We start from the raw sequence: 26195 nt of genomic DNA on the forward strand, positions 1-26195 counted from the left end.
CCACAATGATGCAGGTATCTCTAGTGGGCTGGGCCTCAGTAGGCTGGGAGGGACGGTTGACAGGATCTATCATTTCCTACTGGCTGTTGTCCTTCTCTTGTTGGTATTTCCTCTGCTCCTGGATGGCTTGTTCTAACAAGGGTAGATGCATTCTTTCCACACAAGTCAATACCTGGGCTGTTCCCCACGGAGCCTCTGTCTGATGCCTATCAGATCTTCACTCCTCTCAGCCTTGGGAAATTTTCCCTTCTAGAATAATATGGAGGAACATGTTGTTCTTCCCTTTCAGGTGCTTGAGACCCTGGGGACAAGGTACAGGGAGTCCACCTGGGCTTGGAATGGCTCCATCCCTGGGGTCACTCCAGATTGAATTATGTCACAGAGCCATAGCCTGCTGAATGTTCTCTGTGTGCCCCTTTCAGGGTCTTGGCCCAGGGGAAATAAGAGACCCAAGTTTGGGCAGCATCCGAAATGGTGGAGAGGGATGCTTGAAGATTCCTATCAGGGCACTGGGGCCTCAGGTTCCCTCCTCCTACCCTGCATGATCCTATGGCGAGGGAGGAGCAGTTAGCAGAGGGCTTTGCTTCCCCCTCAGGGCAATTTCTTGCCCTTCTTCTGGGGTCCCCTTTCTGGGGGCTGTTCTAGGCATCCCCTGGATAAGAGAGGGGGACTCTCCCATACAAGTACCGTCTCTATCTCAAATGTGGTCAGTCACAAGACAGTTTTTTTTTTTTTTTTTTTTTTTTTTTTAAGTAAGGGGCTTAAACTCTTGACCCTGAGATCAGGACCTGAGCTGAGATCAGGAGTCAGATGTGGAAATGACTAAGCTACCCAGACACCCCAAGATTCTTGGAAGAAGGGGAAAATCCCACCCACACTGACTTTCTACCTGGGGGGATGGTGTCTATTGAGCTGGGGATGCAGAGGTCAGAGTTTGAAGCTGCTGAGATGCCTGGAGTTTGTGGGGCAGAGTATTGGAGAGAAGGGAGCTAGAAAAGGAGCTCCAGAAATCTCCATAAGTGTTCCCTCAACTCTTGGGTCAGATACTCAGCTATGCATGTGCAGGACCACAACTTACAAGGTCTAGTAGAAATAGCTGCTGGGGAGCTGTGACTTGATTACTTGGAAACAGGAGTGTTCTGATCATTCAGAGTAGAAACTTTACTGAACCCGCTGGACACTCCATTGACATCTCAGAAAGGCCACTGTTTAGGTCCAGGGCCACTGTAGCCCCACAGTAAGGACTACTCTAGGCCCAAACTAATAAGCTTAAAAAATAAGCTTCAAAAGGATCTAGAAGATCTGCCAGTATGTTAATGGGAATGAAACTCAGTGTACTTGCTAAAGATAATAAAATCCAGATGTTCAATAGTATAGCAAATGTAATGTCCAGCATGCAATAAGAAATTTCTAGACACTCACAGAAGTAGGAAAATGTAGCCTGTAACCAGGAGAAAAAATGGTCAATAGAATCTGATCCTCAATGGCAGATAACTGGAATCAGGAAACAAAGATTTTAAAGGTGCTACTTTACCTGTGTTTAAGGATAAAGGAGGGGACGCCTGAGTGGCTCAGCGGTTGAGCGTCTGCCTTGGGCTCAGGGTGTGATCCTGGGATCTGAGATTGAGTCCCACATCAGGCTCCTTGCAGGAAGCCTGCTTCTCCCTCTGCCTGTGTCTCTGCCTCTCTCTCTCTGTGTCTCTCATAAATAAATAAATAAAATCTTTAAAAAAAAAAGATATAAAGGAAAACATGGGGAGAATCTCAGTAGTAAAAGGGGACATACACACAAGTACCAGATGAAAATTAGAACTGCAAAGCCTATGATCTGAGATGAGAACCCCACTGGATAGCCCTCACGGAAAACTGGAGACAGAAGACAGGCTTGGTTGATTTATAGTAGCAGATACGACCTGAAGAACACAGAGAAAAAAGATGGAAGAAAAAATGAACAGAGCCTCAATGACCTGGTCCAGAGCAAAATAAACTGGACTGACATGCGTGGAATAGGAGTCTTGGAAGAAAGAGAAAGGAGGCAGAAAAAAATATTGAAGAAATAGTAGCAGAAAATGTCCAAATTTTGTGAAAAACACAGTTCATTTACCAAGAAAGATAAAAGTTGCTCTCTGGCAAATTTAATAAAGCTACTGAAAAAGAAAAGATAAAAAAATATGGAAATCAACTAGAGAAAAACTATTATCTTATGGGCATGGGAACAACAATATGAATGCTGGATAACTCATCAGAAACAGTGGAAGCTGCTGGACTAAAGTGCTGGCAGAAAGTCATCCACCCAGAATTCTGCAACAAGTGAAAATAGCCTTCAAGAATTGAGAGTGAAATAAAGACCTTTCTTAGGTGAGGAAAAATGAATTTATTGCCAACACCCCTCCTCTCAGAAATGCTGAAGGACGTTCTTGAAACTAGAGGGAATTTTTAAAAATATTTTATTTATTTATTCATGAGAGACAGAGAGAGAGAGAGAGAGAGGCAGAGACCCAGGCAGAGGGAGAAGCAGGCGCCATGCAGGGAGCCTGATGTGGGACTCAATCCTGGGTCTCCAGGATCCCGCTCCAGGCTGAAGGTGGCGCTAAACCGCTGAGCCACTGGGGCTGCCTGAAACCAGAGGGAATTGAAAGCAGATGGAAATTCAGATCTACAGGAATGAATGAGGAGCACCACAAATTGTAACTCTGCTGGTAAATGTAAAAGGGTTCTTTTTTTTCCTGTTATTTTTTTTTTTTCTGTTGAAAGCAAAAAGTTTAACACTGTATCGTAAGGTTTACAACATATGCTATTGTGTGAGAACTAAGGATGGAAGAAAGTGGACATATACTGTCTCAACGTTCTTAAATTTAACACGGAGCACTACAGTATTAACTCGAAGTAAACAGGTTAAGGACCCATAATGTAATACCTAGATTGTCACTAAAGACTGTGCAAAGACTTATGGCCACAGGGTGGTCCCATCATAACTGTAGCAGACTTTCTCTTAGGAATTGACAAGTTGATGCTAACATTTATATGGAAACACAGAGGACCTAGAATAGCCAAACAAAGGAAAAATAGGACTTACATTATCCAATTCAAACACTGAGTATAAAGCTGTGGTAACCAAGACGGTGTGGTTGTGGCATAAGGACAGGTAGGTGGGCCAGTGGAATGGAGTAGAGTTCAGAAATGGACGTAGACTTGTGCTGATTTTCAATGAAGGTACCAGTGTAATGAGATGAGGGAAGGGAAACCTTTTCCTGTGAGTGGTCCTGGAACAAGTTACTCATGTGGGAAAGATGACCCTCAACTCCTACCTCATACCATAATTACACACATGGAAAAGATGACCCTCAATTCCTACCTTACACCATAGTTACACACGTGGAAATGATGACCCTCAACTCCTATCTCACACCATAGTTACCCATATGGAAAAGAGAACCCTCAACTTTTACACCACCAGAGTTACGTGGGAAAGATGACCTTCAACTCGTACCTCATACTAAACAGATACTCACTTGTGATGAATCATGTACCTAAAATTAAAATCAAAGAAGTCGACATAGAATAGCTTCTGAACCAAGGAGTAATAAGTAAAGACAGTACTGAGAAGGCAATAACCTCAGAAGAAAAACTAGATAAATTAGATTTCTAAAAATGAAAACTTATGGGCAGCCCCAGTGGTGCAGCGGTTTAGCGCCGCCTGCAGCCTAGGGCGTGATCCTGGAGACCCTGGATCGAGTCCCACATCAGGCTCTCTGCATGGTGCCTGCTTCTCCCTCTGCCTGTGTCTCTGCCTCTCTGTCTCTCTCTGTGTGTGTCTCTATGAATAAAAAAAAAGAAAACTTATCATCAAAAGCACTATTAAGAAAATAAGCCGAAAGAAAGAAAGAAAGAAAGAAAGAAAGAAAGAAAGAAAGAAAGAAAGAAAGAAAATAAGCCACCAACTGGGAGAAAATATTCATGATACATATAAGAATTTCTATAATAAGAATAAAAAAGACAACCCAATTGAAAAATGATCTAAAGATCCTGCACATATTTCATAAAGGAAGATATATGAATGGCCAATAAGCACAAAAAAGAGGCTCATCGTCACTTCAGGAAATGTAAATTAAAACCACAGTAAGATACTACTCTACACCTACCAGAATGATTAAGATTAAAATAATTGACATCACCAAATATTGGCAAGGATGTGGAGCAACTAGAATTCCTCCTACATTGCAGGCATAAAGTGGTACAATGTACTTTGGAAAAGATTGGGCAATTTCTCTACCAAAGTCACGTGAAGACATGATCACTAAAAGCTTTGCACAAGCAAGTTCACAGTAGCTTTATTCATAAGAGTCAAGATGTAGAAATGGTTGAGGTATCCAACAGGAGAATACATAATAAAAAAGTTGTACCATGGAATACCACTCAGCAAGAAAAAAGGAACAAACAGTAATCAATTTAACAATATGGGTAAATATGGGGTGCCTGGGTGGCCCAGTCAGTTAAGTGTCTGCCTTCAGCTCAGGTCGTGATCTCAGGGTCTTGCGATCAAGTCGCACATCATTGGGCTCCCTGTTCAGTGGAGAGTCTGCTTTTCCCTCTGCCACTCCCCCTCTTGTGATCTCTCTCATTGCCTCTCCCTCCCAAATAAATTAAATCTTTAAAAAAGAACCGATATGGGTAAATATGATAAACAGAATACTGAGCAAAAGACATTGAGTTGCATTTCTAATTTATGGTGAAAGAAATCAGAACATTATTTCCTTCAAAGAGGGTGAGATGGGGAAGGGGCATGTGAGAACTTTCTGGGGTGATGGAAATACTACATATATGGGATATGTGGTTGCATGCATTTGTCAGAACTTCTTGAATTATAGACTTAATATTTTTGTATTTCACTCTGTATAAGTTTTACCTAAAAAAAGAAAAGAATTGTAAACAAATATTGAGCTGTAGTTATTAGGTTTGCTTTTCCCAGTGATGTGGGCCAGCATGTTCTGAAACTATCTTGTATAAATTCTAGATCTGAGCAAAGGAGTGGATATATTGAGGATAGTGGGAACCAGGCTTCTCACAATTATAGAAGGGAGTTCAAGTATGGCAAAGGGAAGTGTGCACCAGTGGTATTAAATTGCATCCAGAGACATTAGTATGAATGCAAGGTATCCCGCGAGTGTGTATACAATTGCAAATTGTATGTGTATGTAAGTTCCTAGTGAACAGGCACAGAAACAGTGACATGCCAGTAATAGTGAGCAGTCCTGACACCCAGATCTTTCTAAATGCGTTCTCTTGGCAACCTGGGCGGCTCAGCGGTTTAGCGCCGACTTCCGCCCAGGGCGTGATCCTGGAGACCCGGGATCGAGTCCCACATCGGGCTCCATGTGTGGAGCCTGCTTCTCCCTCTGCCTCTCTCTCCCTCTCCTTCTTTGTCTCTCATGAATAAATAAATACAATCTTAAAAAAAAAAAAAAAAAAAAAAAAAACCTTCTCCACTAAAGAGAACTAAGGTTCCTTTGAGAAGTAGCTCATTCCAGGGTAGGGCAAAGTGCTACAAAAATCAGGCTCTTCCCTGGCACTGCCTGTGGATGGGGCAGCCACCTCCCGCTTGACATCACAGCCACTCTCAGACCTCTGGTAAAGCCCAAGATCATTAGAAAGAGGGCCAGGAAGTTCACCCAGGACCAGTCAGACCAATGTGTCATATTTAAGCACGGCTGGCAGAAACCCAGAGGCACTGACAGGAGGGTGCACAGAAGATTCAGCGACCAGAACTTGATGCCCAGCACTCGTTATGGGAGTAGCAAGATGACAAAGCCCATGCTGCCCAGTGGCTTCCAGAAGTTCCTAGTCAGGGAGCTTGAAGTGCTACTGATGTGCAACACATCTTCCTGCATGAGACGGCTCATAGTGTCTCCTCAAGGACCACCAAACCACTGTGGTAGGAGCAGCCCTGCTGGCCATCAGTTACCAATCCCAATGCCAGGCTGCACAGCAAAGAAAATGAACAGCTTATGTGCATATCATATTTGTGTTAATAAATCCATAAAACTATAAGAAAAAGTGCTTAGAGCACATGGGGACATGTCAGAAGGACACAGGAGCCAACTTAAAGGACTCCAACTGCCCAAATCTTGAACAATTTGAACATCACAATAAAAATGACAGTAATGGGTTATAGAACTTACTAAATGAAGTGAAAATATTTGAGTCCATACTGATGTCAGTATGATAAATGGAGAGAGGGAAAAGCCCTGTATAGTAGATGCCAGTTACTGTATGCCAAGGAAGGTTGGAGTTGGAAAATCATGAATGCTGATGAGTAGCAGGGGAAATAGGAAAAAGGCATTTCATCATAATGTCAAAAATACTCCCCATAACTTCCTGATCAAATATAAATTATAAATGGAAAAGTAATAACTTTATGGTGTAGAGATGCTTCCACCAAGTGATCAGAGTTCACACACCTGAGATAAACTAATATCACAGGTATCATGATAAGATTCACTGAGATCATGTCAGTAGGATACCTGCTTTTCTGCAAAATCTTAATCTAATCTTGAGAAATCTCGAGCCTAAATTGGAGACATTTGATAAAAGAACTGGCCCCCACTCTTCAAAAATATTGAGGTTAAGAAACACAAAGATAGTGTGAGGAAGTGTTCTCAATAAAAAGACACTGAAGAGATGAACGGTGAGGTGCAGGGCATGATCCTGGGCTGAACATACAAATTAGCCACAAAGGACATCACTGGGACAGGAGGTGGGTAAAACTTGTATATGGACCAAAAATTAGATAACAGGATTGTACCAGTTTCCTGATTTTGATAACTGTGCTTATGTAAGAGAATGGCTGTCTGGGGGACATATACAGAGAAATTATAATTTAGGGAATAAAGAGGCATGATTGTAACTTTTCTCAGATGGTTCAGAGAGAGAATGATAAAGTAAATGGCGCAAAAATATAAACTGTTGGCGAATCTGCATAAAGGAAATTTCTGAAAATTTAGTTACCTAGGAAGGAAGCAGAGAAGGAAAGTGACTTCTTACAAGAGTCACTACAGGATTCCCAAATCCATTACCAGGGGGAGGCCAGATGGCCACAGACCAAGGTCTCCTCCCATCTGTGAGGGCTTGTCTGGGGCAAGCGGTGCTTGCTTACAGGGGCAGAACTTGAGCTACCAAAAGCCAGTTTCTGAAATATCTTTTGCTTTATCATTTTAAGATTTTATTTATTCATTCATGAGAGACACGGGGCGGGGGGGGGAAGCACAGACACAGGCAGAGGGAGAAGCAGGCTCCATGCAGGGAGCCCGATGTGGGACTTGATCCCGGGTCTCCAGGATCACGCCCCGGGCTGAAGGCGGCGCTAAACTGCTGAGCCACCCGGGCTGCCCTGCTTTATCATTATTATTATTATTTTCTTTCACAGCTGAAAATGTAGCCAAAAAATGGCAAGTGAGTAGAGAAGATCAGGACAAGTGTGCAGTTCTGTCCCAGAACAGGACGGAGAGTGCACAGAAAGCTGGGTACTTTGACAAAGAGATCGTACCGGTTTTTGTATCTTCTAGAAAAGGTAAGTCTATAGATCCATAATAGTTTAAACATCTGCATGCCTATTTATAGGTAGGAGTAATACTTCAAAGAATAATATAGAGGAAAGTTTGTACATTGTATCTTAGTTATGTCTTTCAGGTTGCAAAGAAAAGCTTCATCTTGGATACCTCTGAAAATGGCGGGTGGAGGGGGCGTGTTTATGGGGTGTGGAAGGGTGAAGAACATGGGATGCTATGTCAGCACTGGGCACTCCTGGTTCCAGTGTACACATGGCTCTGGAAATACAGCAGGGTTTGTCTAAGAAACTGGAGTGTTGGCTCAAGGTTGTCAGGAGGCAACAGCTGACTTGCCCCTCCAGGCTGAATCTCCTCAGAAATGAATATCCATTCCTTCCTGTTTTTGTATATATTTCCTATTTCTTGAGGGTCTATCTTTTTGGTCCTTTGCTGTTATCTAATATGGATGCTGTTACTGATACCTGTTGTTACCGATAACTGACGATGCATATGTCCAGCCCTTATGAATCTGGCAGTTGTAACCAGCCAAGCCCCACACCCTAGCAACCCAAACAAAGACTTGCTTTCCTCAGAAAGGACTATGGATGTGGAAAACACTCAAAGTGTCTGAGGACAGGGCTTATAGGATGTTTGAATATGCAGCTTTTTAGTGTGTACCTTACTGTTGGAATCAAAGTATTTCTAAATGAACCTTCTTTCCAAATATGAACCCTCACACATTGTGTCTGAGGACTCCACCATTCTAGCACAGACTGCCGTCACTGTACTAATCTTGGGTAATTGATTCTCCTGTTAGGTCTTACCGAAGTGAAAACAGATGAGTTTCCTCGCCATGGGAGCAACATAGAAGCCGTATCTAAGTTAAAGCCTTACTTTCTTACGGATGGAACAGGAACAGTCACCCCAGCTAACGCTTCAGGTTAGAATTCCCAAGGGCGGTTGGGGGAAATACAGTCTTCTGCTAGGTCTACTAAATCAATGCCTTTTTCATTATTTATGTAAAAATTATGCTAAAACCTTCATTTGGAGGGAAAATGTAGTTTCTACTTCATCATTACTTACCATCGTCTTATTTTCGGCTTAACCTATATACGAAAGAAAGGATTGGGCTTCCCCACATCCAACTAGACATACAGATGAAAAATCAAAATAGGGAACCGTGGAGTTTCATCTTCTGGCTCGATGCTTTTCCAAAACCAGAAACTCCTCATACCTTCTGTCCTTCTGTGAGAGCACAAGGCTATTTCTTCCATTTCTTTTTATCACTCTTCCCCTCCCCTAGTATTTTAATCTTTCTACTTTCCTTGGTTAGAATGTTCTGTGGTCAATTATGTCCTATTACCTAACTTAACATTTCTAATTACACTGTAAAAGAGGAATTAGGGCAAACAATTTTGCCAAGATGTATTAAGAATAATTGAACATGTAATAAGAGAAAGTAGACACAGGTTAGAGCTCAAGTTAACGAGCATTTAAAAAATGAAGATGTTCCTGTTGCTTACAGGAATAAATGATGGTGCTGCTGCTGTGGTTCTTATGAAGAAGTCAGAGGCTGCTAATCGAGGGCTCACACCATTAGCACAGATAGTTTCCTGGTCACAAGTAGGTGTGGAACCTTCCATCATGGGGACAGGACCAATTCCAGCAATAAAGCAAGCTGTGAGTTTAATTCTGAATATTAGTACCTATTCTTTGCTCTGTAGAATGAACCTCTTTGGACCAGGCCAATACCATGTAATTCCCTTTTCAGTTCTGCGTTCTTACACCTTGGCTCAGATCCTCTACTCCAAAATACCAAGGTTGAGCTGGCTTTTTTATTCCTGTCACATTTCACCTGCTTTCCCTTTTGTGAGTCTTCCCATTAGCTTTCAATGAACTTATTCATGTAGTTTTATCTCTAGTCTACTTCTCTGCCACAAAGAACAGCCAAGAACATTTATCATGTACTTTTCAGGGGAACTGATAAATCACCTAGATCATCTCACCTACATGTACGTTACGGCTTCAGAACTTTTTTTGGAACCCAGATGTTTTATACTTAACGTTTTAGAATTGGTGTAGCCAAGGCAAAATGTGGTATCACCAGACTCATGTAAAAACCTGAGATCCTCAAGTATCTAGAATAGATTTCATCTGAGTTTTTCGGACTCTAATCCATTAATCTTTCCTTTAGGTTGCAAAAGCAGGCTGGTCCCTGGAGGATGTGGACATATTTGAGATCAACGAAGCCTTTGCAGCCCTCTCTGTTGCAATAACTAAAGAACTTGGATTAAACCCAGAGAAGGTAAACCTGAGCAAGCAGTCCTGAGGACAGCTTGCAATGCAAATCTGATTATAAATAGCAAAACCCAGGTACAGGCCATACTATTAGAGGCAGACACTGGGAAGCTCCTTCTGGGACTCAGGAGTTATTCTGTTTCCTAAGGCAAAACCCCTGGACTGTTTTTTTACTTTTGACATAAACAGAGCATTTTGACTTAACTAGTAAGGTAGGGTAGGTGTCCCAGTTCCTAAGCAGTTAAAATCAAAGTAGAATTTGAAAGGATAGTTCCTGATGGAACATTAGAAAGGGAAGGTTAATTCAGGACTTTTACCTGATGTCCACAAAATAAATGATATATATCTTTTCCCTCTTAGGTCAACATTCAAGGAGGGGCTATAGCCTTGGGCCATCCTCTTGGAGCATCTGGCTGTCGGATTCTTGTTACCCTGTTACACACAATGGAGCGAAAGGGTGGACACCGTGGTGTTGCTGCCCTGTGCATAGGGGGTGGGATGGGCATAGCAATGTGTGTTCAGAGAGGATGAAATTGCTTAACAATTACCTGTGTTGGAACTCAACTGGAACCTAATCTCTTTTTAAGCTAATATGGTACTAAGTTACAGTGTATGAAACCACAGGACCAAAAGGATGGAAACTTATCTTTCATAAGAACCCAAGGCTTGACAGCTTGTTATTTTTAATGTGTAATACTAGAGGAACAAGAGAATTGCATCCAACATTGTTATAAATAAAAGAAAGCACATCAGTCACCAAGGGCTCCCGAGTGAACGGCATCTTCATAACCTCCATGTTTGTCATCTTTGCTCTCTGGGTGTAATTTGATGAGATCATCAATTCGAAGAATGGTAATTGCAGCTTCTGTTGCAAACTTCAAACTCTTCACTTTCACTATGGTTGGTTCAAACACCCCTGCTTGCTTGTTGTCTCGAGGTTTACCATTGATCAAATCAAGACCAATCCTGCAATTTAGGAAAAAAACTAAGTGGCTTCTTAGATAACATATACCTATCCCATGCCAGCTCTTTGAATCCAGCCACTCCACTCAAATGTGAATCCTGGGAAACCCTGGGACCTTACAATAGAGCCTTTAAGACTATAGTAGTTAGCAGTACTGAAAAGAATTATAGAAAGATTATTAGATGATCCCGAAGATGTTTCTAAACATCACTGAAAGAGACTGCTTAAGAAGATTCAGATCACCCCAAAATAATCCCCTCTCTGCCTCTGTGAGATATCTGTGTAGGTGCAGGGACTACCCAGAGAAGCAAGGAGGCTGAGACCAGAAGTGCTAACTAACACATGCTAACATAAGGTAAGCACTAGCCATCACCTTTCTTAAATTTAAATTTAAAACAAAGCTAAACTACCACATAGGATACACAGATGACAGTGAAAAAGACAAGGCAACTATAAGCTTACCATTTTAGATTTTTGCGTTCTGGGTTAACTTGAGCCTCATTATGGAAAGCTCTTAACTTTGCCACCAGATCTGTGGAGTCTTGAGCAGCGTTAACTGCCAGTGTATTAGGAATAACAAGGAGAGATCTTGCAAATTCCGCAATAGCAAGCTGTTCCCGAGACCCCTGAGAACAAACAATGAACGGTCTTCACAAAGCAGCACTGGTCTCAGACAAGGTAGACTAACCAAATGCTAAAGATGGGGTCCCATGCCCTTCTTGAAAAACAAAGAAACCACATTTCTATATATTCTTACCATGCTGGTTGCATAGTTCTCAAGGTATATGGAAAGGGCTGCTTCTACAGCACCCCCACCTGGGACCACGGATTTGGACTCCAAAACTCTCTTCACCACGCAGAGAGCATCATGTAAAGAGCGCTCCATTTCGTCACACATGAAATCATTTGCCCCACGTAAGATAATTGATGCAGACGTACGAGCCTTAGTGCTATTTAAAATAAAGTAGAATTCTTATGTCAATATTTTTATAACATCAGTCTACATAGAAATTCACTGCAAGCACCTTGAGTCCTGCTCACATGGTTCACTCAGACAGAGCAGCAGTGTCTGGGCAGTGCAGACGAGATGAAATGGTTACTCCATCTCTATCTACCATGGCCTAACATTGTTCTCTCCCATGCGTATAACTGCTCCTATCACTGAAAGACTAGAGCAGCAAATCAATGGGAAGGTGATCTATTTCTACTCATTAATAAAATCTGTACAGCTTTGTAATTTAGAAAGCAGCTTACTTTTTGATCAAGATCAGTTCATCATCACAAATTCTCTCCTGTACCACCTCTTCTGCTTGTCCCAACATGGAAGCTTCAAAAGTTTCTTCTCCTTCCAAATTGGCCAGGGTTGACAGAACAGTTGCTGTTAAGATAATGACAAAAACCTATAAACACTGTTTTCCCATGAATGTTTTCATATCCTGACTTAGATTTAGAAACATTTGATAAAAGCAATGTATAGATACAATAGAAGGTTTACAGTTAAGCATGAGACAAACCACTGAGTCCTTTTATCCTAACGTGAAACTATGTCATTTTGATGTAAAAAAATTAAGTTAAAAAACTTTCCCAGTAACATGAAAAATGGCTCTATCTGTAGCACAAAGCATTGGGAGAATAATAAAAAACTTATGTTTTTGAAGCTGCTTAGTGAGGACATTCCAATATAAAGACACACGCTCGTGTAAATGGTATAGTGACACACCACAACCGGGAGCCAGCAGAGGCCCTACCTCCAGAAGCTTTAGCGATGCGTTTAAGGTCCCTTTTTAAAACTCTTCTAACTGCCATGGCGCCTGTCTCCACAAAATACTTCAAACACATGTCGTCAATTCCACCAGTGGTTAGAATAACGTTGGCACCAGTTGCCAGGATCTTCTGGATCCGCTCCTTGGTGATATCAGATTCTCTACAGAGATGAAGTATTTGGGTAGTACCCCAAAGTTATCTTCTGTGTCGTTAATCTAGTTCGGACTTCCATTAAGTACTTTCCACAAAATAATTGCACATTAAATTATATCAAACATTCTTTCCCTTCTGTGACCAAAATTTAAATTGATTTACAGAAAAAGCCAAGAAATTTAAAATTACTACTTAGGTTCCCCCCCAATCCCAATGGGAGTTCCTAACCAAGAACTGCAGTTAGTCTAAGTCCTACAAACATAAAAACTGCTTAAGGGCCGGGAAGATCAAGTACAGGAACTCATGGTAAAGTAGGATTTAGATTAAAGGAGAAAAATAAGCCTGAGAGATTGATTAGTTAAAAAAACAAGTAAAAAATTAATCAGACCAAACAAGCAGAGAGTAGGCCATAGGCAGAGAGAACATTACTGAAGCAACCGGGGGAAGAGTTTGGTAAGTCCTAGTTCTGGGTGTTGCTGGACCACAGCGAAAAAAGATATTTAAGAAATTAAAAAAACCTACTGCAGAGCAATGAAAAACCTACATAAAGCTCTGGACTTGGAAGTTATGAGGATGAAGTGGCTTCTGTGGGGAAAACAGTCTGGGAGGGGACAAGAGTGAACCCAGGTGACCAGCGTAGCTTCCTCTACAACAGTCTGGGCAAGAGAATGAAAAGTAGACGAAGCTGAGATTTAATTTGAAGATAAATAGAAAAGAGAAAGGTATAACTATAAAGAGGCATTAAAGATATTTCCTAGTTTTCTCTGAAGAGCCTCATCACTAAAATAGCACAAGTCGATTTATGGGTACCACCTGAAGTTCAGTTTTATTTTTTTAAGATTTTATTTATTTATTCATGAGAGAGAGAGAGAGAAAGAGAGGCAGAGACACAGGCAGAGGGAGAAGCAGACTCCATGCAGGGAGCCTGATGTGGGACTTGATCCCGGGTCTCCAGGATCACACCCTGGGCTGAAAGTGGCACTAAATCACTGAGCCACCCAGGCTGCCCTGAAGTTCAGTTTTAAATATTGATTTTGAGATGCATAAGGAGTATTCACAGGTGTCTGGAGTGCAAAGAAACAGAATTGGAAGTGTCCAGCACTGAGATATTATCTGATTTCCTAGGAGTGAGGAGCAGTTACTCTGGCATACAGATATAGATGGGGCTGTATCACAAAGCCCATCCCCGCCTCTTCCAAGTGTTTCAAGAAAGAAGTAATGAACAGCTTGATAAAGGACAAGCGAAGGTTGTTAAGTGTCTAGTGAATTTTACACTAGGGACCACTAGTGCCCTTTGCAAATGGTCCCTCCAGTGAAGAATAGAGATGAAAAGGAAATGAGAAAGAAAATACCAGGAAACTGATTTTGTGAAATTAAAAACAAAACAAAAACCCAGGACATCCAGCTGTGAAGAGATGGGGAAAGACAGAGTAACTGGAGCAGGAGGCTTTTATTTCTGGGTAAGAGAGCTACAAAGTGGCTGCAAGTAGAATCTAGAAAAGGAATGAGGAACAGAATTAGTAACTGAAGATGCAGTTTGATAATACTCTACAGAGACTGACCTTTGGTGGAAGAAAGGACACTTTGTTTACTGGGATGAAAAAAAGCACACATGCAGATCCAAAAGGAAAAAGCATGCCTGACTCCTGGCAAAGATTTCTTATAGGTTTGGTTATTACTGTTTTTTACATCCACATTTAAAAAAATCCAGTTGCATCATCATCATCCTCTGCTACCTGGCAACTGGTTTACTTGCCATTTTCTAGAAAGTATAATGTGCTTTTTTAAAAGAAGATTTTATCGTATTTCTTTGAGAGTGCGCAACCATGAGAGGGGGCGGTGGCAGAGGCACAGGCCGACTTCCTGATGAGCAGAGTCCATGAACTCCCTTTTAGAACCAAGACCATGCCATTACGAACCTCAGCCCAAGTCAGACAAGTCAGACGCTTAACCCACTGAGCCACCCCAGTGCCCCGCTCCTTTTGGGTATACTTCTTTACTGTTACCTGCTCTAACAAGCATAATTTATAAACACCTTTTCCAAAAGTCAAAAATAATCTCTAAACATACCTCTGCCTAATCTGGTCGAGTTTCTCAGGGTCTGTAATAACCACCTGTACACCAAGCTTCATTTTTGTTTTCTGCAGGCTGAAGTCAAGGCAAGCAATTTTTGCATTAACTATCCTCTTGGGCATGCCTATAATTGAACACATTGAATACATTTATAAGAACTGTAACAATGTCACATCTTATAAAATACACCTATTCTTAAGCACAAAAGTAGCAAAAGATATTAAATTATCTTTAAAGACCAAAACTTACATTTTTATTATATTTAACTCTACAAACAAATTTTTAGGGCCATTGCCACACATACTTTAACTTGCATTGCACTTCTCCTAAGTTTTATGTACTAAGTTACACAAGGGAAACCGAAAACCTGGATATACGATTTCCTTTACTCTGGGCTTTACTGAAGAAAAGTAGGTGCAAGCTTGGATAGCCCACCTGAAAGATGTATTAAGTAAGTAGTCCACAAAAAGCAAATTTTCACTTTTAGTACTAAATCCTAAGCCTTACCTTGGGATCCCACCACACAGTTGAGTGCATAGCCACTGATAAGCAAACTCTCTGTCTGACTTCTCCCATGGGCTTTCAGAATGTTAACAGAATTGACTGGATAGCGAGGCTGGCCTCTTATGTCTGTATACTTAACCGCAAGTACAGCATCTACTACCATATTGGCAAAGAAATCACCATTTCTAAGACAAGGGTTAAGGGGAACATGGAGAGACATGGAATGGACAACAGGTGCAAACAAAAATCAAGAGTAATACAAGGCACTTCCTTTTAGCAATTCATCAAAGAAACAAGCATTAATAATAAAACTCCATCAAAATGCAGGAGTTTTTATCACTACTTGTAATTCATAGTACTATTACACGCTTTATTATCATCTCTCCCCCTAGAAAATCAAGGAAGGGAGCAAACAATTTTAATACAGTATCACTCGGCACAAAAACTAACCAAGATTTTATCACAAGGATACATTCCAATGATTTTGGAAGACATCGATGTCTTAGCAGCATTGATTAGGCAATCTCTTCCAAGTTCATCTGTGTTAATAATCAGATTTTCACTGATGTATCGCACTGCCTCCCTGTTTGAAGTGTGTGGGAGAAAACATTTGTAAATGCACTACTCAAACTTTGTTTTACCAAAGTGTCAAAATATCTTAGGCACCAATTTTCTGTTTGGCCATTTCATATAGGAGGAGGACACAAATAAATCCTCCCTCTTCAGATCATGGCAATTTTAATCTATCCCATAAGCATAGCCACCAAAATCTATTATTGGGAGAAAATGTGGTAGTCAAATGGGAAAAAAGATACTAGCCTTATTCTTACTCCAGATATTATTACTAAAGTAGCACTTTTTCAAAATAAAAATTTAGTCATTAACATTTAAAGAACATAGACTATTTACAACTATAACATCACATAATGTAAAATTTCCTCTGAATGCAAACAATCTTACTTGCAAGCAAGTCGATAGCCACTAATAACTGATGTGGGATGAATTTTCTGTTTGACTAGTTCATCTGCATTTTTAAGAAGTTCTGCTGCAATAATAACCTGTTGAGAAAATATTCACTGCTTTTAGTCTGACAATAAGTGCAACACATATGTAAAAACAGCACTAAAACTACCTACGATTAATCAGAGTGCCAATGATGGTGAATAACTGGTTATTGGGAACCTGAAAAAAAAAAGTCTACTACTCCTATAATCTTTATTACTTTAAATTTTTACTTGGTTTACTTTTTTACTTTAAAAATCATTCTTCTGGGGACTGCTGGGTGGCTCAGCCGGTTTAGCGCCGCCTTCAGCCCAGGGCGTGATCCTGGAGACCCGGGATCGAGTCCCACATTGGGCTCCCCGCATGGAGCCTGCTTCTCCCTCTGCCTATGTCTTTGCCTCTGTCTCTCATGAATAAATAAATAAAGTCTTTAAAAAAATCATTCTTCTAAGGACATTAAAGAATCAAAAATTCAGTCTGCCTCTTCTAGGGAAATTAAAATCACGTTATTTTAAAAACCATATTACTGTAAACAAGTTACTTAAAAAAACTATTTTCATTATTTCAGAAAAGGTAGATTCCATTCCATTCTTTCATGGCTTGAAGTTCAATCTACAAATATAAACATTTTCCCTGCAAATCACTGCCTGTTTTTTTTTTTTTTACAGCAAATTATTTGTTCCTTATCATTCTGAACTTAGGAGATTGCCTATCAGAATTTAATATAAAAACACCTTAAAAAAAAAAAAAAAAAAGCAAAAGCCCAGTAACATTTCTCCCCTAACTTAAGAGTTTAGGAACTTCTAAGTTTCAGGTAGTAAGGAGAAAACAAAACAAAACAAAATTTTTAAAGTAGGCTCCACACTCAATGTAGAGTCCAATGTGGGGCTTGAACTCACAACCCCGAGATCAAGATCTGAGCCTGAGATCAAGAGTTGGACGATTAACTGACTGAGCTACCCAGACACCCTGGAAACATAACATAAAACAAACAAAAGCCCTGTATGTGATGTATAAATATTGTTGTAGCTGAAAAACTCACAAAACATGTGAAAACTCACATTTAAAATGACTGTACTATATTACCTCTTAAGCTTCTCTCCTTTAAATCCTACAAGCTAGCAGTAAATATTGATTTTAAATTCTGTTTTTAAATCACTATCCCAACTTAAATTTTCTCCCTCTCAAGTATGTACCTCATCTGACTGAGAAACAAATGACTTACTTCTGGCTTCACTTTGTCAAGGTTCAGTTTTAGGAAAACAACTAATCTAGGGGCTCCTGGGTGGCTCATTGGTTGAGTGTCATCCTTTGGCTCAGGGCCTGATCCCGGGTCCCGGGATAGAGTCCCACACAGAGCTCCCTATGAGGAGCCTGCTTCTCTCTCTCTCTCTGTCTTCTCATAAATGAATAAATAAAATCCTAAAAAAAAAAAAAAAAAAAAAAAAGAAAACAACTAATCTACAGCGATCTAGCAGGTGACAAACTACCTACCACTGAGGTAGTTCCATCTCCCACTTCTTTGTCTTGCAGATCTGCCAGCTCACAAAGAACTTTAGCTGCAGGATGTTCCACCTCCAGTAACTTCAGGATGGTGGCACCATCGTTAGTAATGGTTACATCCTACGGAATTTGCAGGGAAGAAAAAAAGACAACACAATCAACTACAAACACAGGACCTCCTCTAAATGAACACAAGCCCACTAGCCCCTTTACTACACCTTCCAGTATCAGCATTGTGATAAAAACAATTCATGGCGCTAAACATTTAAGCACTGTTATTTTTTGTTAAAGTCACAAACACAACATGTAGGTGTACTTACACCAATATCATCAACCAACATTTTATCCAAGCCGACTGGACCAAGAGAGCTTTTTACAATATTGGCAATAGAAGCCGCAGCCATAACTGCAGGAAAAAGAAAAAAAAAAAATTAAATCCACTGCTCCAAATGACGGCCATTTCATTTCGGCCTAAAGAAAGTGACAGCCACAGCCTTTGCATTTTCCAAATATACAAATCAATCCAAAATACTTAAAAGGGTAAGATGGGCAGGCATCCATGACTTCAAAGCGAGCACGCTTGCAAAAGAGGCTTAACTGCAGCAAACGTGTGAATCCGTATCGTTTGCCAGGATGAACTCGTCCTAAGTACCACTTACGCGAACGTTCAACCGAAATTTCGCCTGTCAACCGTACGGTAAGAACCTGTCAGCGATGCGTGGGAAGAACTGGGTCTGGACGCGGGGCACCGGCGGCTACTACCGCAGGCTCTAACCAGCAGGTTCTACAACGGGCAAGACATCCGGGTCGCGGCCATTCGCTCATCAGGAGAGCGAGCAGTTAAAGCTCGTCTTTTTCTGGGTAATGGCCCTAAAACGAGGCCCAAACATGGAGTTAGGCGCTCCTGCAGGTTAGAATCGGCGGCGCAGGGCGCCCGGCCCAAAGGGGACTCGAGGCGTGACGGCACGTGTCCCTGCAGCGCTGGGCGGCCCAGAGCCCCGGGATCCGCTGCCGGCCACAATCCGCAGGGCTGTGCTCCCAAACGTGCGGGGCTCTCCGCAACCCCTCTGCGGGCGGCGAGAGGGCGCTGCCGCCCCGCCCCGGGGAGCCCCGCGCGGCCGCATCCCGAACCCTCCAGGAGAGAAGGGGCGCGGTGGCGGCCCGAGCCAAGCGGGCTGGGGGCTGGGGGCTGGGGGCGGGGGCCGGACCCGCCCCGCCGTGGGGAGCCCCGCGAGGCGCATCCCGGACCCTCCAGGAGGGAAAGGGCGCGGTGGCGGCCCGAGCCGAGCGGGCTGGGGGCGGGGGCCCGCACCGCCGTGGGCCCGCCCGGCACAGACCTCGTTCGCGCTTACCGTTCTGGGAGCGGATCGCCTCCCCGGTGCTGCGGTCTCCGAACACGGACAAAGGCCCCTCCATCTTGGCGGCGGGGTGCACGTCGAGGTTCACGCTCACCGCGGGCAACCAGCGTCTGGATCCCTAGGCCCGGCGGCAGCCACAGCAACGCGGCGGCGGCGGCGGCTACGGCGTGGAACGGGGCCGAGCGAGGCCGCGGGGGCTGCTGGGAACACCGCTCCCCTGGCCGGGCCGCGGGGCAGGGCGGGAAGGAAAGAAGGGGGCGGGGGGAGCGACCGTCCGAAGGAGCCGGAAGTGAGGCGGCGGGAGAAGGCGGGTGCAGCACTTTCGCCCAATTAGAGAGCGAATGAGCAGGGCGCGAGGCAGGAGAACGGAAGTCAGGATCGCGCACTGGAGGAGGAAGGAGGTGCACGGTTGAGGCTTCTCTTCCCCTCCTGCAGGAACGGGTTGCGCGTGCGCGCTTGCACCTTCTAGTGCTTTCTAGAAAAAGTGGGCGGTGGGGCGGAGCTCGGAGTTGGGGTGTGACGAGAGGGCGGGCCTCTCACGGTTCGGCTGCGCTCCTGAGCGAGTTCGGCATGTTCGCTAAGGGTCTTCAGAGAGGACGCGGCGAGTCGCGGGCTGACTTCCGAGCCCACGAGCATAAGCTTGGGGGCCTGAACCTGGGTGGGACGGGCCAAGAGCTTTCCAGGGGCCGTACGGGGAAAATGACCACCACGGTTTCTGGAGAGAAGCTGCATCTTGCGCTGCGCCGATTCCTCCCGTTGCCCAGCGGGGCCGTGTGTGGATCTGACCGCGATCAGCAGACGCTTTGCGACCGCAGGACCAAATAAGGCAACGTGAAGTTACGGGTGCCTCGCGCCTGCCGGTCCGGCGAGACGCCGCCCGCGACCTAGCGGGCTGCGCCCCGCCCCCCCGCGCGGCGCTGCGAGGTGGTTGGCGGGCTCCAGCGTAGCGTGCGCCTCTGCGTGGGCAGTGATTGGAGGAGCCGAGGTGACTGATCGCTCCGTCGGCCGCTCGGCGACCCGGCTCGCCAGTTCCGGGCGGAGGCGTCGGTGACCCCCGGGAACCCGTGCTGCTCCCAGAGTTAACATGGCTGCGGCCGGCGAGCGGCTGGGACGCCGGTGAGGGGAGGACGTGAGGCTTTTCCGAGGCTGAGCCCGCGATCCCTCAGCGATGGCGCTCCGCTCGCGGTTCTGGGAGTGCCTGTCGGCTTGCAGAAACCCCGGGAATTCCCATTTCTCTCAGACGACTCCTCGGGGGCTGCACAGTAAGTGTGCACATGCAAGTCGTGTTTTATAGTCCACCCGGCCGAGCAGCTTACGGGCTGACAGCGCTGTGACGACAGTACCAGGACCTGTGATGACTGCGTCCCGTGACCAGACTTCCCCCTCCCGGGGAGCGAGGATTCGGGGAGTGGACGGGGATAGCGGTTGGGCCTTGTTCCCGTTTTGTCCGTGTGTGTCAGTTTTTAAGATACGCGTGGTGGTTCCCGTTCTTAGGGTGTGGGGTCGCAGCGCTGTCAACGAGTGCCAAGCCAGCGGCGAAGCCTGAAGCGGACCCTGTGGGAAACGCAGCTGTCGCCCCAGAGTTCACCAACCGGAACCCCCGCAATCTGGAGCTCCTAGGTGTGGCCAGGAAAGAGCGGGGTTGGGGGACAACCTGGCCCTCCCGGGAGTTCTGGCACAGGTAACTGCGGCGGCCGGTTAACCGACCGACGGAGCAGTGCGCGCTGCCCTGCGGAGCGTTCCTCAGCTCAGTCCACAGGCCGGATGCTTGTGGCGAGTCTCTTCTCAGGAAGCCGCCGTTTGGTGGTGGAGGAGGGGTCAGTGGCCGGGGGCGGGGGCACAAACCAACAATAATGGAAGTAAATAAATAAAAGTCAGGGAGAAAATTTAAAGAGGATGATGTGAGGCTGGGGAGCCTGGGTGCCTGCTATAAGGTAACCTGCCGAGAAGAGCACTCCCAGCAGAAGAAATGGCTGGGGTGGGTGGGAATGGGAATCCTTTCCTAAGGACTATATAAAACTGTAACAGGAAGTTAGGGTCATAACTATGATATATTCATTCCACAAACATTAGGCCTATGGCACTTCATAGGCATTGTGCTAGATGCAGGAGATGCAAAGAAAGCAGATTTCGTCCTTGTTAGCAAAAATTTTAGGTTTTGTTTTGGAAGATGGAATAGGGATAATAAAATTTTACGATTGCTGTGATGCGTTTTTACTTAGTGTTCATAGGAGGAGTCAAAAAAAGGAAGTAGGTAGGTCACTTTTGAAATAATTTGGATCTTAAGTCTAAAATTCTTTTTTTTTTTATATATATATATTTTATTTATTTATTCATGACAGAGGCAGAGGCAGAGGGAGAAGCAGGCTCCATGCAGGGAGCCTGATGCGGGACTTGATCCCGGATCATCTTGAGCCAGAGGCAGACGCTCAACCGCTGAGCCACCCAGGCGTCCTTTTTTTTTTTTTTTTTAATATTTTATTTATTTATTCATAAAATTCTTTTGAAACCCAACCGTTTCAACCTAATATTTGGACCATCAAAATAGAGATGTATTTTCCCACTTTTTTTTTATTTCCTATCTGCTATATTCACATTATCATCAGTATGGAATTTTGGCAGATTATAATAGGAAGTGACCTCAGAGAAGATGAGTCCTATGCCTTTGTTGGACAAAGGTTCAACAAATGGTTTAAGACACAGATCAGCAAACGATGGCCAATGGGCCAAAGTTGGCTTGCAAACTAAAAATTTCTTTTTTAAAGTATGAAAACAAATTTCAAAAAATAATATTTTGTGACGTGAAAATTATATAAAATTCAGATTTCATTATCCACAAAGAAAATTTTATTGTAACATACCACCACTCATTCTCACCTGGCTGTTCTGGTATTAACTGTGGCTGAGTTGAGCAGTTGCAAGAGACCCTATGGCTTATAAAGCTTAAAGTATTTACTGTCAGACTTCAGGGAAAAGGATTGTTGACCCTTGATTAAGAAATTGTGATTTTTCACTAGGGCTTCCAGCAAAACCATTCGGGAAAATACTTTTCCCAAGTAAAATCCAGGTAGAACCCACATTTCTCAATCTAGTGCTTTTTCTGCTGTTTCACACTAAGAATCCTAGTGTGATCTCTAATTTTAGTGTTTTCTTTAATGTGAGCTTAATTTTTAAACGTGTAATATAAACATATGCTATAAAATCCAAAGGGGGGATAGTTTGTGTATCCTTTTAGAGAGAATTTGTGTATACTGGTATAAACTTAGAGTTTTAAATTACAAATCTTAGCACACCATGTACACTGTTATTCATCTGAATCCTCTCCGCCCCCTTCAAAATACATCTTGGAAATCCTTTGTGGTATTTAGGAACATTAATTCTGGGGCCAAAACCCTGGACTGAAGTCCTAGCTCCATTACTTACCATTAACCATTAGTTGTGATCTTGTTAAAGTTTCTGAACCTTTCTGTGTCAGTTTCTGTGGCCTTAAAAAAAAAAAAAAAAAAAAAAAAAGATGGGCAGCCCGGGTGGCTCATTGATTTAGCGCGGCCTTCAGCCCAGGGCCTGATCCTGGAGATGCAGGATTGAGTCCTGCATTGGGCTTCTTGCATGGAGCCTGCTTCTTCCTCTGCCTGTGTCTCTGCCTCTCTCTCTTTCTGTGTCTCTCATGAATAAATAAATAAAATCTTAAAAAAAAAAAGAGAGAGATTATTTTGAAACATGAGCTATCCCTGTAAACAAGACCATGCCTGATGTAGTAGGCACTCAATAAATGGTCAGCAGCATTCTTTCTGGTAACTATAGAATACCACTGCATGGATGTTCTAGTTAGCTAGCTCCATACTGATGATTACCTTAGTGATTCCAAACCATGTTGCAATGAATTGCGTATGCATCTCATCAGTGACCGGAGTGTATTTTCATGGGCCTAAGTATTAATATTTTTTGTTTCTGTGAATAGTCTGTTCAAATCATTTGCCTACTAAGTTAGTGGGGGGTTTTTTTATTGATGAGAGGAGGCTTTTTACAAATGGAAATTAGTCCTTTGTATAATATGTTTTTTTTTTTAATTTTTATTTATTTATGATAGAGAGAGGGGCAGAGACATAGGCAGAGGGAGAAGCAGGCTCCATGCACCGGGAGCCCGACGTGGGACTCGATCCCGGGTCTCCAGGATCGCGCCCTGGGCCAAAGGCAGGCGCCAAACCGCTGCACCACCCAGGGATCCCTATAATATGTGTTTTAAGTATTTTTTGTTTCTTGCTTGCCTTTTGACTTCAGTTTACTGTTTTTTTAAACTGTAGAAAACTGTCAGTTTTTTCTTTATAAAAGCTGGATGATATGGTTTGATGTCCTATTTAAATAGGCTTGCCTTGAGATTATTTTAAAAAAAAATCCTGCTTGCTAGTATTCCTGTTTCAGTTTTTAATTTAAACCTTTGATCGCGCTTTTATTTATTTTGGTGTTAGCTGGAAAGTAGAAGCGTAGGGTAAGTATATCCTTCCTCATTGGAAAGTCGTAGCTTAGCTCTGCCTCCTCGAATCCTTTTTTGAAGTAGATGTTATGTAATAATTCTCACATCTGGGATCCCTGGGTGGCGCAGCAGTTTAGCACCTGCCTTTGGCCCAGGGTATGATCCTGGAGACCCGGGATCGAGTCCCACGTCGGGCTCCCGGTGCATGGAGCCTGCTTCTCCCTCTGCCTACGTCTCTGCCTCTCTCTCTCTCTCTCTCTCTCTCTGTGTGTGACTATCATAAATAAATAAAAATTAAAAAAAATAATTCTCACATCTCAGAAATATCAAATTACTCCTGGATATTTGAGGTTAAGTGGAAGTGTTTGATTTATTGAGGATATTGTCATAAAGACAGGAAAAATACTTTTCCCAAGTAAAATCCAGGTTAACTGTGTTGAAGTAAACAAATCGAACATAGCGTTCTAGAGAAATATGTAGGCATTTATTCACTTGAGGCCTTTTATCTTTAAGATTGTTTTGATTTGATTCTGTTCTCATCTCATTTAGGTTGCGAGTTATAAAGACTCAGCATCACGTAGAAGCACTCGTTGAGCATCGCAACGGCAAGGTTGTGGTTTCAGCATCTACTCGGGAATGGGCTATTAAAAAGCACCTTTATAGCACCAGAAATGTGGTGGCCTGTGAGAGTATAGGACGAGTGCTGGCAGAGCGATGCTTAGAGGCAGGGATCAACTTCATGGTCTACCAACCCACTCCTTGGGAGGCAGCCTCAGACTCGGTATTTTGGTTTTTGTACTTATTTAAAAGGTATTAATTCTTGACAACAGGTGCTTACATAGTAACAATAGTTGCATTTATCAAGTTCTTTCCATGTAGCACATGTTGAGGTGGGAATGAGGTTGACATGCGTGACCTCATTCCATCCTCATTACCCAGAGGGTCAAGATTAGTATTCCCAAGTCACCTGAGGCAGGCTTGTCCAGAGTCAGTCCAGGGTCACTGATTCTATCGCTGCAATGACCACCACTTTGCTTCCCCGTTCAGGTTAACATCTTGTCTGTATGATGAAACACTACTAATCTTTGACATCTACAGTTTCTTATCTGTGTCATTATTAAGATCACTTTCTGGAAAACCAGTGTGGGCTTGGAAGTTAGCAAGGAACAAATTGGCTGTTTTATTTCTCTTGGGAAGTGAACTGTTTATTATCAGCTTACTTGTGCTGACTTAATCTTTTCCTTTTTATGGATCTTCAAAACCAGATGAAACGACTACAGAATGCCATGACAGAAGGCGGTGTGGTGCTGCAGGAGCCTCGGAGAATCTATGAATGAAATAGCATTGTTCCAAACGGGGAACTAGGAAGCTGTGAGGTGCTACGTCCTTCAAAAGAGAGCATCTGGAAGAAGGGCCAGCTGGGAAGTTTTGTACAATCACGTAACAGTGTGGAACATTACTGTAGTTAAGGTCATTCCCTCCTCCCCTTAGGTCTGTTTTCGGGGTTGGGTGGCGGTGGTTAAATCGAAGGCTAAATTCTTCCCCTCTCTTGGACAGGAGAGAATTATCTGGAAAAGCGGTTGCCAATTATAATTAACTTTCAAAGGACAAGTTAAATGTTTATAAGTTAATGAATAAAGGCATATTATGAGCACTTTCTGGTTACATGACGTTTTCTTTGCCTTTGAGCTCACTGTGGCAAGAGTATACATAGGAAGTTTGTGCAAACTAATTGTTACCACGTCCAGCTCATAGTGGGTGATCTCAAAAAATCGTATTTGTTGCTGCTTAGGGTTTGGGCCTTTTCTTAAAATAGGAAATGCTCTATCAATCAATTTACTATTAACAGTCTTAGTGCTATGAAGATAAAAGGGGCAGAGTGGGACCTTAGTTGGGCTCCTGAACCCTGACATGCAAAACGAGTTGTGAAAGAAGAAAGGAACGCAGTGAAGAGCTGAAAGTGGAAGTGGAAAGGAGCAGGGTTGGTGTTGCTAAATTTGTTTTGAAGTCAGGGTTTGTGGAATTGGAGGTGAAGCTTGAAATCATGTTAATCTAAAATGAAACTGGGCTAGGTGGGAATCATGGCAGCTCTCTACAGGAGTCGATTAAATCAAAGTAACTATTTCTGGCTATTTAAGACGGGTGTGAAGAGAAGACCTGTAAGTAGTTAAGGTGGCTTCTAGAGTACTTCCCAATTTTAAACATGTATCCCAATTATGTATTCATACAGAAGTGAAGTAACATTACTATTTATAATCTGAGTGTTGGATATTTTTAAAAGATATGTATGTACCATTTTTTCAAAGTATGCTTGGTTCTGAGAGGCCTTCAGGATGCAGTGACTCAGTGGCCCCTTTGTGATCAGTAACTACCCCAAGTGGGGACATTTAAAAATGTTTAATATAGGTCTGATATTTTCTTCCCTCATCTTAAAGAATGGAGCATCTCACTTTGAAGACTGTGGTTGTAGAAGGCTTCTCAAAATAGGTCTGGTGTTCAGAGGAGGACCTAAAGACCAAAAACTGGACTAGTGTTTTTGGAATCCGCAGTGACAAAAA

General features: G+C 43.1%; 3 protein-coding genes and 2 non-coding genes across 5 annotated transcripts in view; 2 read left to right on the forward strand and 3 right to left on the reverse strand.

Annotated features, from left to right (window-relative positions):
- ACAT2 (acetyl-CoA acetyltransferase 2) overlaps positions 1-10602 on the forward strand; it is a 17502-nt gene extending 6900 nt beyond the window's left edge. Inside the window, exons 5-9 of the mRNA XM_055309903.1 lie at positions 7424-7567; positions 8362-8484; positions 9070-9224; positions 9739-9849; positions 10203-10602. Coding sequence (XP_055165878.1) covers positions 7424-7567; positions 8362-8484; positions 9070-9224; positions 9739-9849; positions 10203-10373 — 704 coding nt within the window. The 3' untranslated portion in view covers positions 10374-10602. The remainder of the gene's footprint in view (positions 1-7423; positions 7568-8361; positions 8485-9069; positions 9225-9738; positions 9850-10202) is intronic.
- TCP1 (t-complex 1) lies at positions 10509-19350 on the reverse strand. Its single transcript, XM_055309902.1, has 12 exons — positions 19158-19350; positions 18126-18211; positions 17797-17925; positions 16261-16358; positions 15773-15883; positions 15304-15485; positions 14794-14920; positions 12555-12730; positions 12061-12184; positions 11564-11756; positions 11269-11432; positions 10509-10808 (listed from the first exon to the last, which is right to left on the reverse strand). The coding sequence occupies exons 1-12, from the start codon at positions 19219-19221 to the stop codon at positions 10592-10594; spliced, it is 1671 nt and encodes a 556-aa protein (XP_055165877.1). The 5' UTR covers positions 19222-19350; the 3' UTR covers positions 10509-10591.
- Positions 11870-11999, reverse strand: LOC129501099 (small nucleolar RNA SNORA20). The gene has a single exon (XR_008662663.1). It is a non-coding gene; the product is annotated as a small nucleolar RNA SNORA20 (small nucleolar RNA).
- LOC129501102 (small nucleolar RNA SNORA29) lies at positions 15968-16107 on the reverse strand. Its single transcript, XR_008662665.1, has one exon. It is a non-coding gene; the product is annotated as a small nucleolar RNA SNORA29 (small nucleolar RNA).
- Positions 19351-19476: 126 nt separating the features above from the next.
- Positions 19477-25291, forward strand: MRPL18 (mitochondrial ribosomal protein L18). Its single transcript, XM_055309904.1, has 4 exons — positions 19477-20425; positions 20658-20844; positions 24187-24418; positions 24903-25291. Exons 1-4 carry the CDS (start codon positions 20332-20334, stop codon positions 24972-24974), a joined length of 585 nt encoding a protein of 194 aa, XP_055165879.1. The 5' UTR covers positions 19477-20331; the 3' UTR covers positions 24975-25291.
- The last annotated feature ends 904 nt before the right edge of the window (positions 25292-26195 follow it).

This window comes from Nyctereutes procyonoides, unplaced genomic scaffold (assembly GCF_905146905.1).
Source record: "Nyctereutes procyonoides isolate TBG_1078 unplaced genomic scaffold, NYPRO_anot_genome, whole genome shotgun sequence".
NCBI classification, from domain to species: domain Eukaryota; kingdom Metazoa; phylum Chordata; class Mammalia; order Carnivora; family Canidae; genus Nyctereutes; species Nyctereutes procyonoides.

Excerpts from the sequence above, each read along its gene's own strand:
- TCP1 (XM_055309902.1), bottom strand. The coding sequence starts at position 19,221 with ATGGAGGGGCCTTTGTCCGTGTTCGGAGACCGCAGCACCGGGGAGGCG. Across the intron at positions 18,212-19,157 it reads GGCGATCCGCTCCCAGAACG|TTATGGCTGCGGCTTCTATT; the intron begins GTAAGCGCGAAC and ends TTTTTCCTGCAG. Across the intron at positions 14,921-15,303 it reads CTGTGTGGTGGGATCCCAAG|GCATGCCCAAGAGGATAGTT; the intron begins GTAAGGCTTAGG and ends GTTCAATTATAG.
- MRPL18 (XM_055309904.1), top strand. The coding sequence starts at position 20,332 with ATGGCGCTCCGCTCGCGGTTCTGGGAGTGCCTGTCGGCTTGCAGAAAC. Across the intron at positions 20,845-24,186 it reads TCCCGGGAGTTCTGGCACAG|GTTGCGAGTTATAAAGACTC; the intron begins GTAACTGCGGCG and ends CATCTCATTTAG. Across the intron at positions 24,419-24,902 it reads GGGAGGCAGCCTCAGACTCG|ATGAAACGACTACAGAATGC; the intron begins GTATTTTGGTTT and ends CTTCAAAACCAG.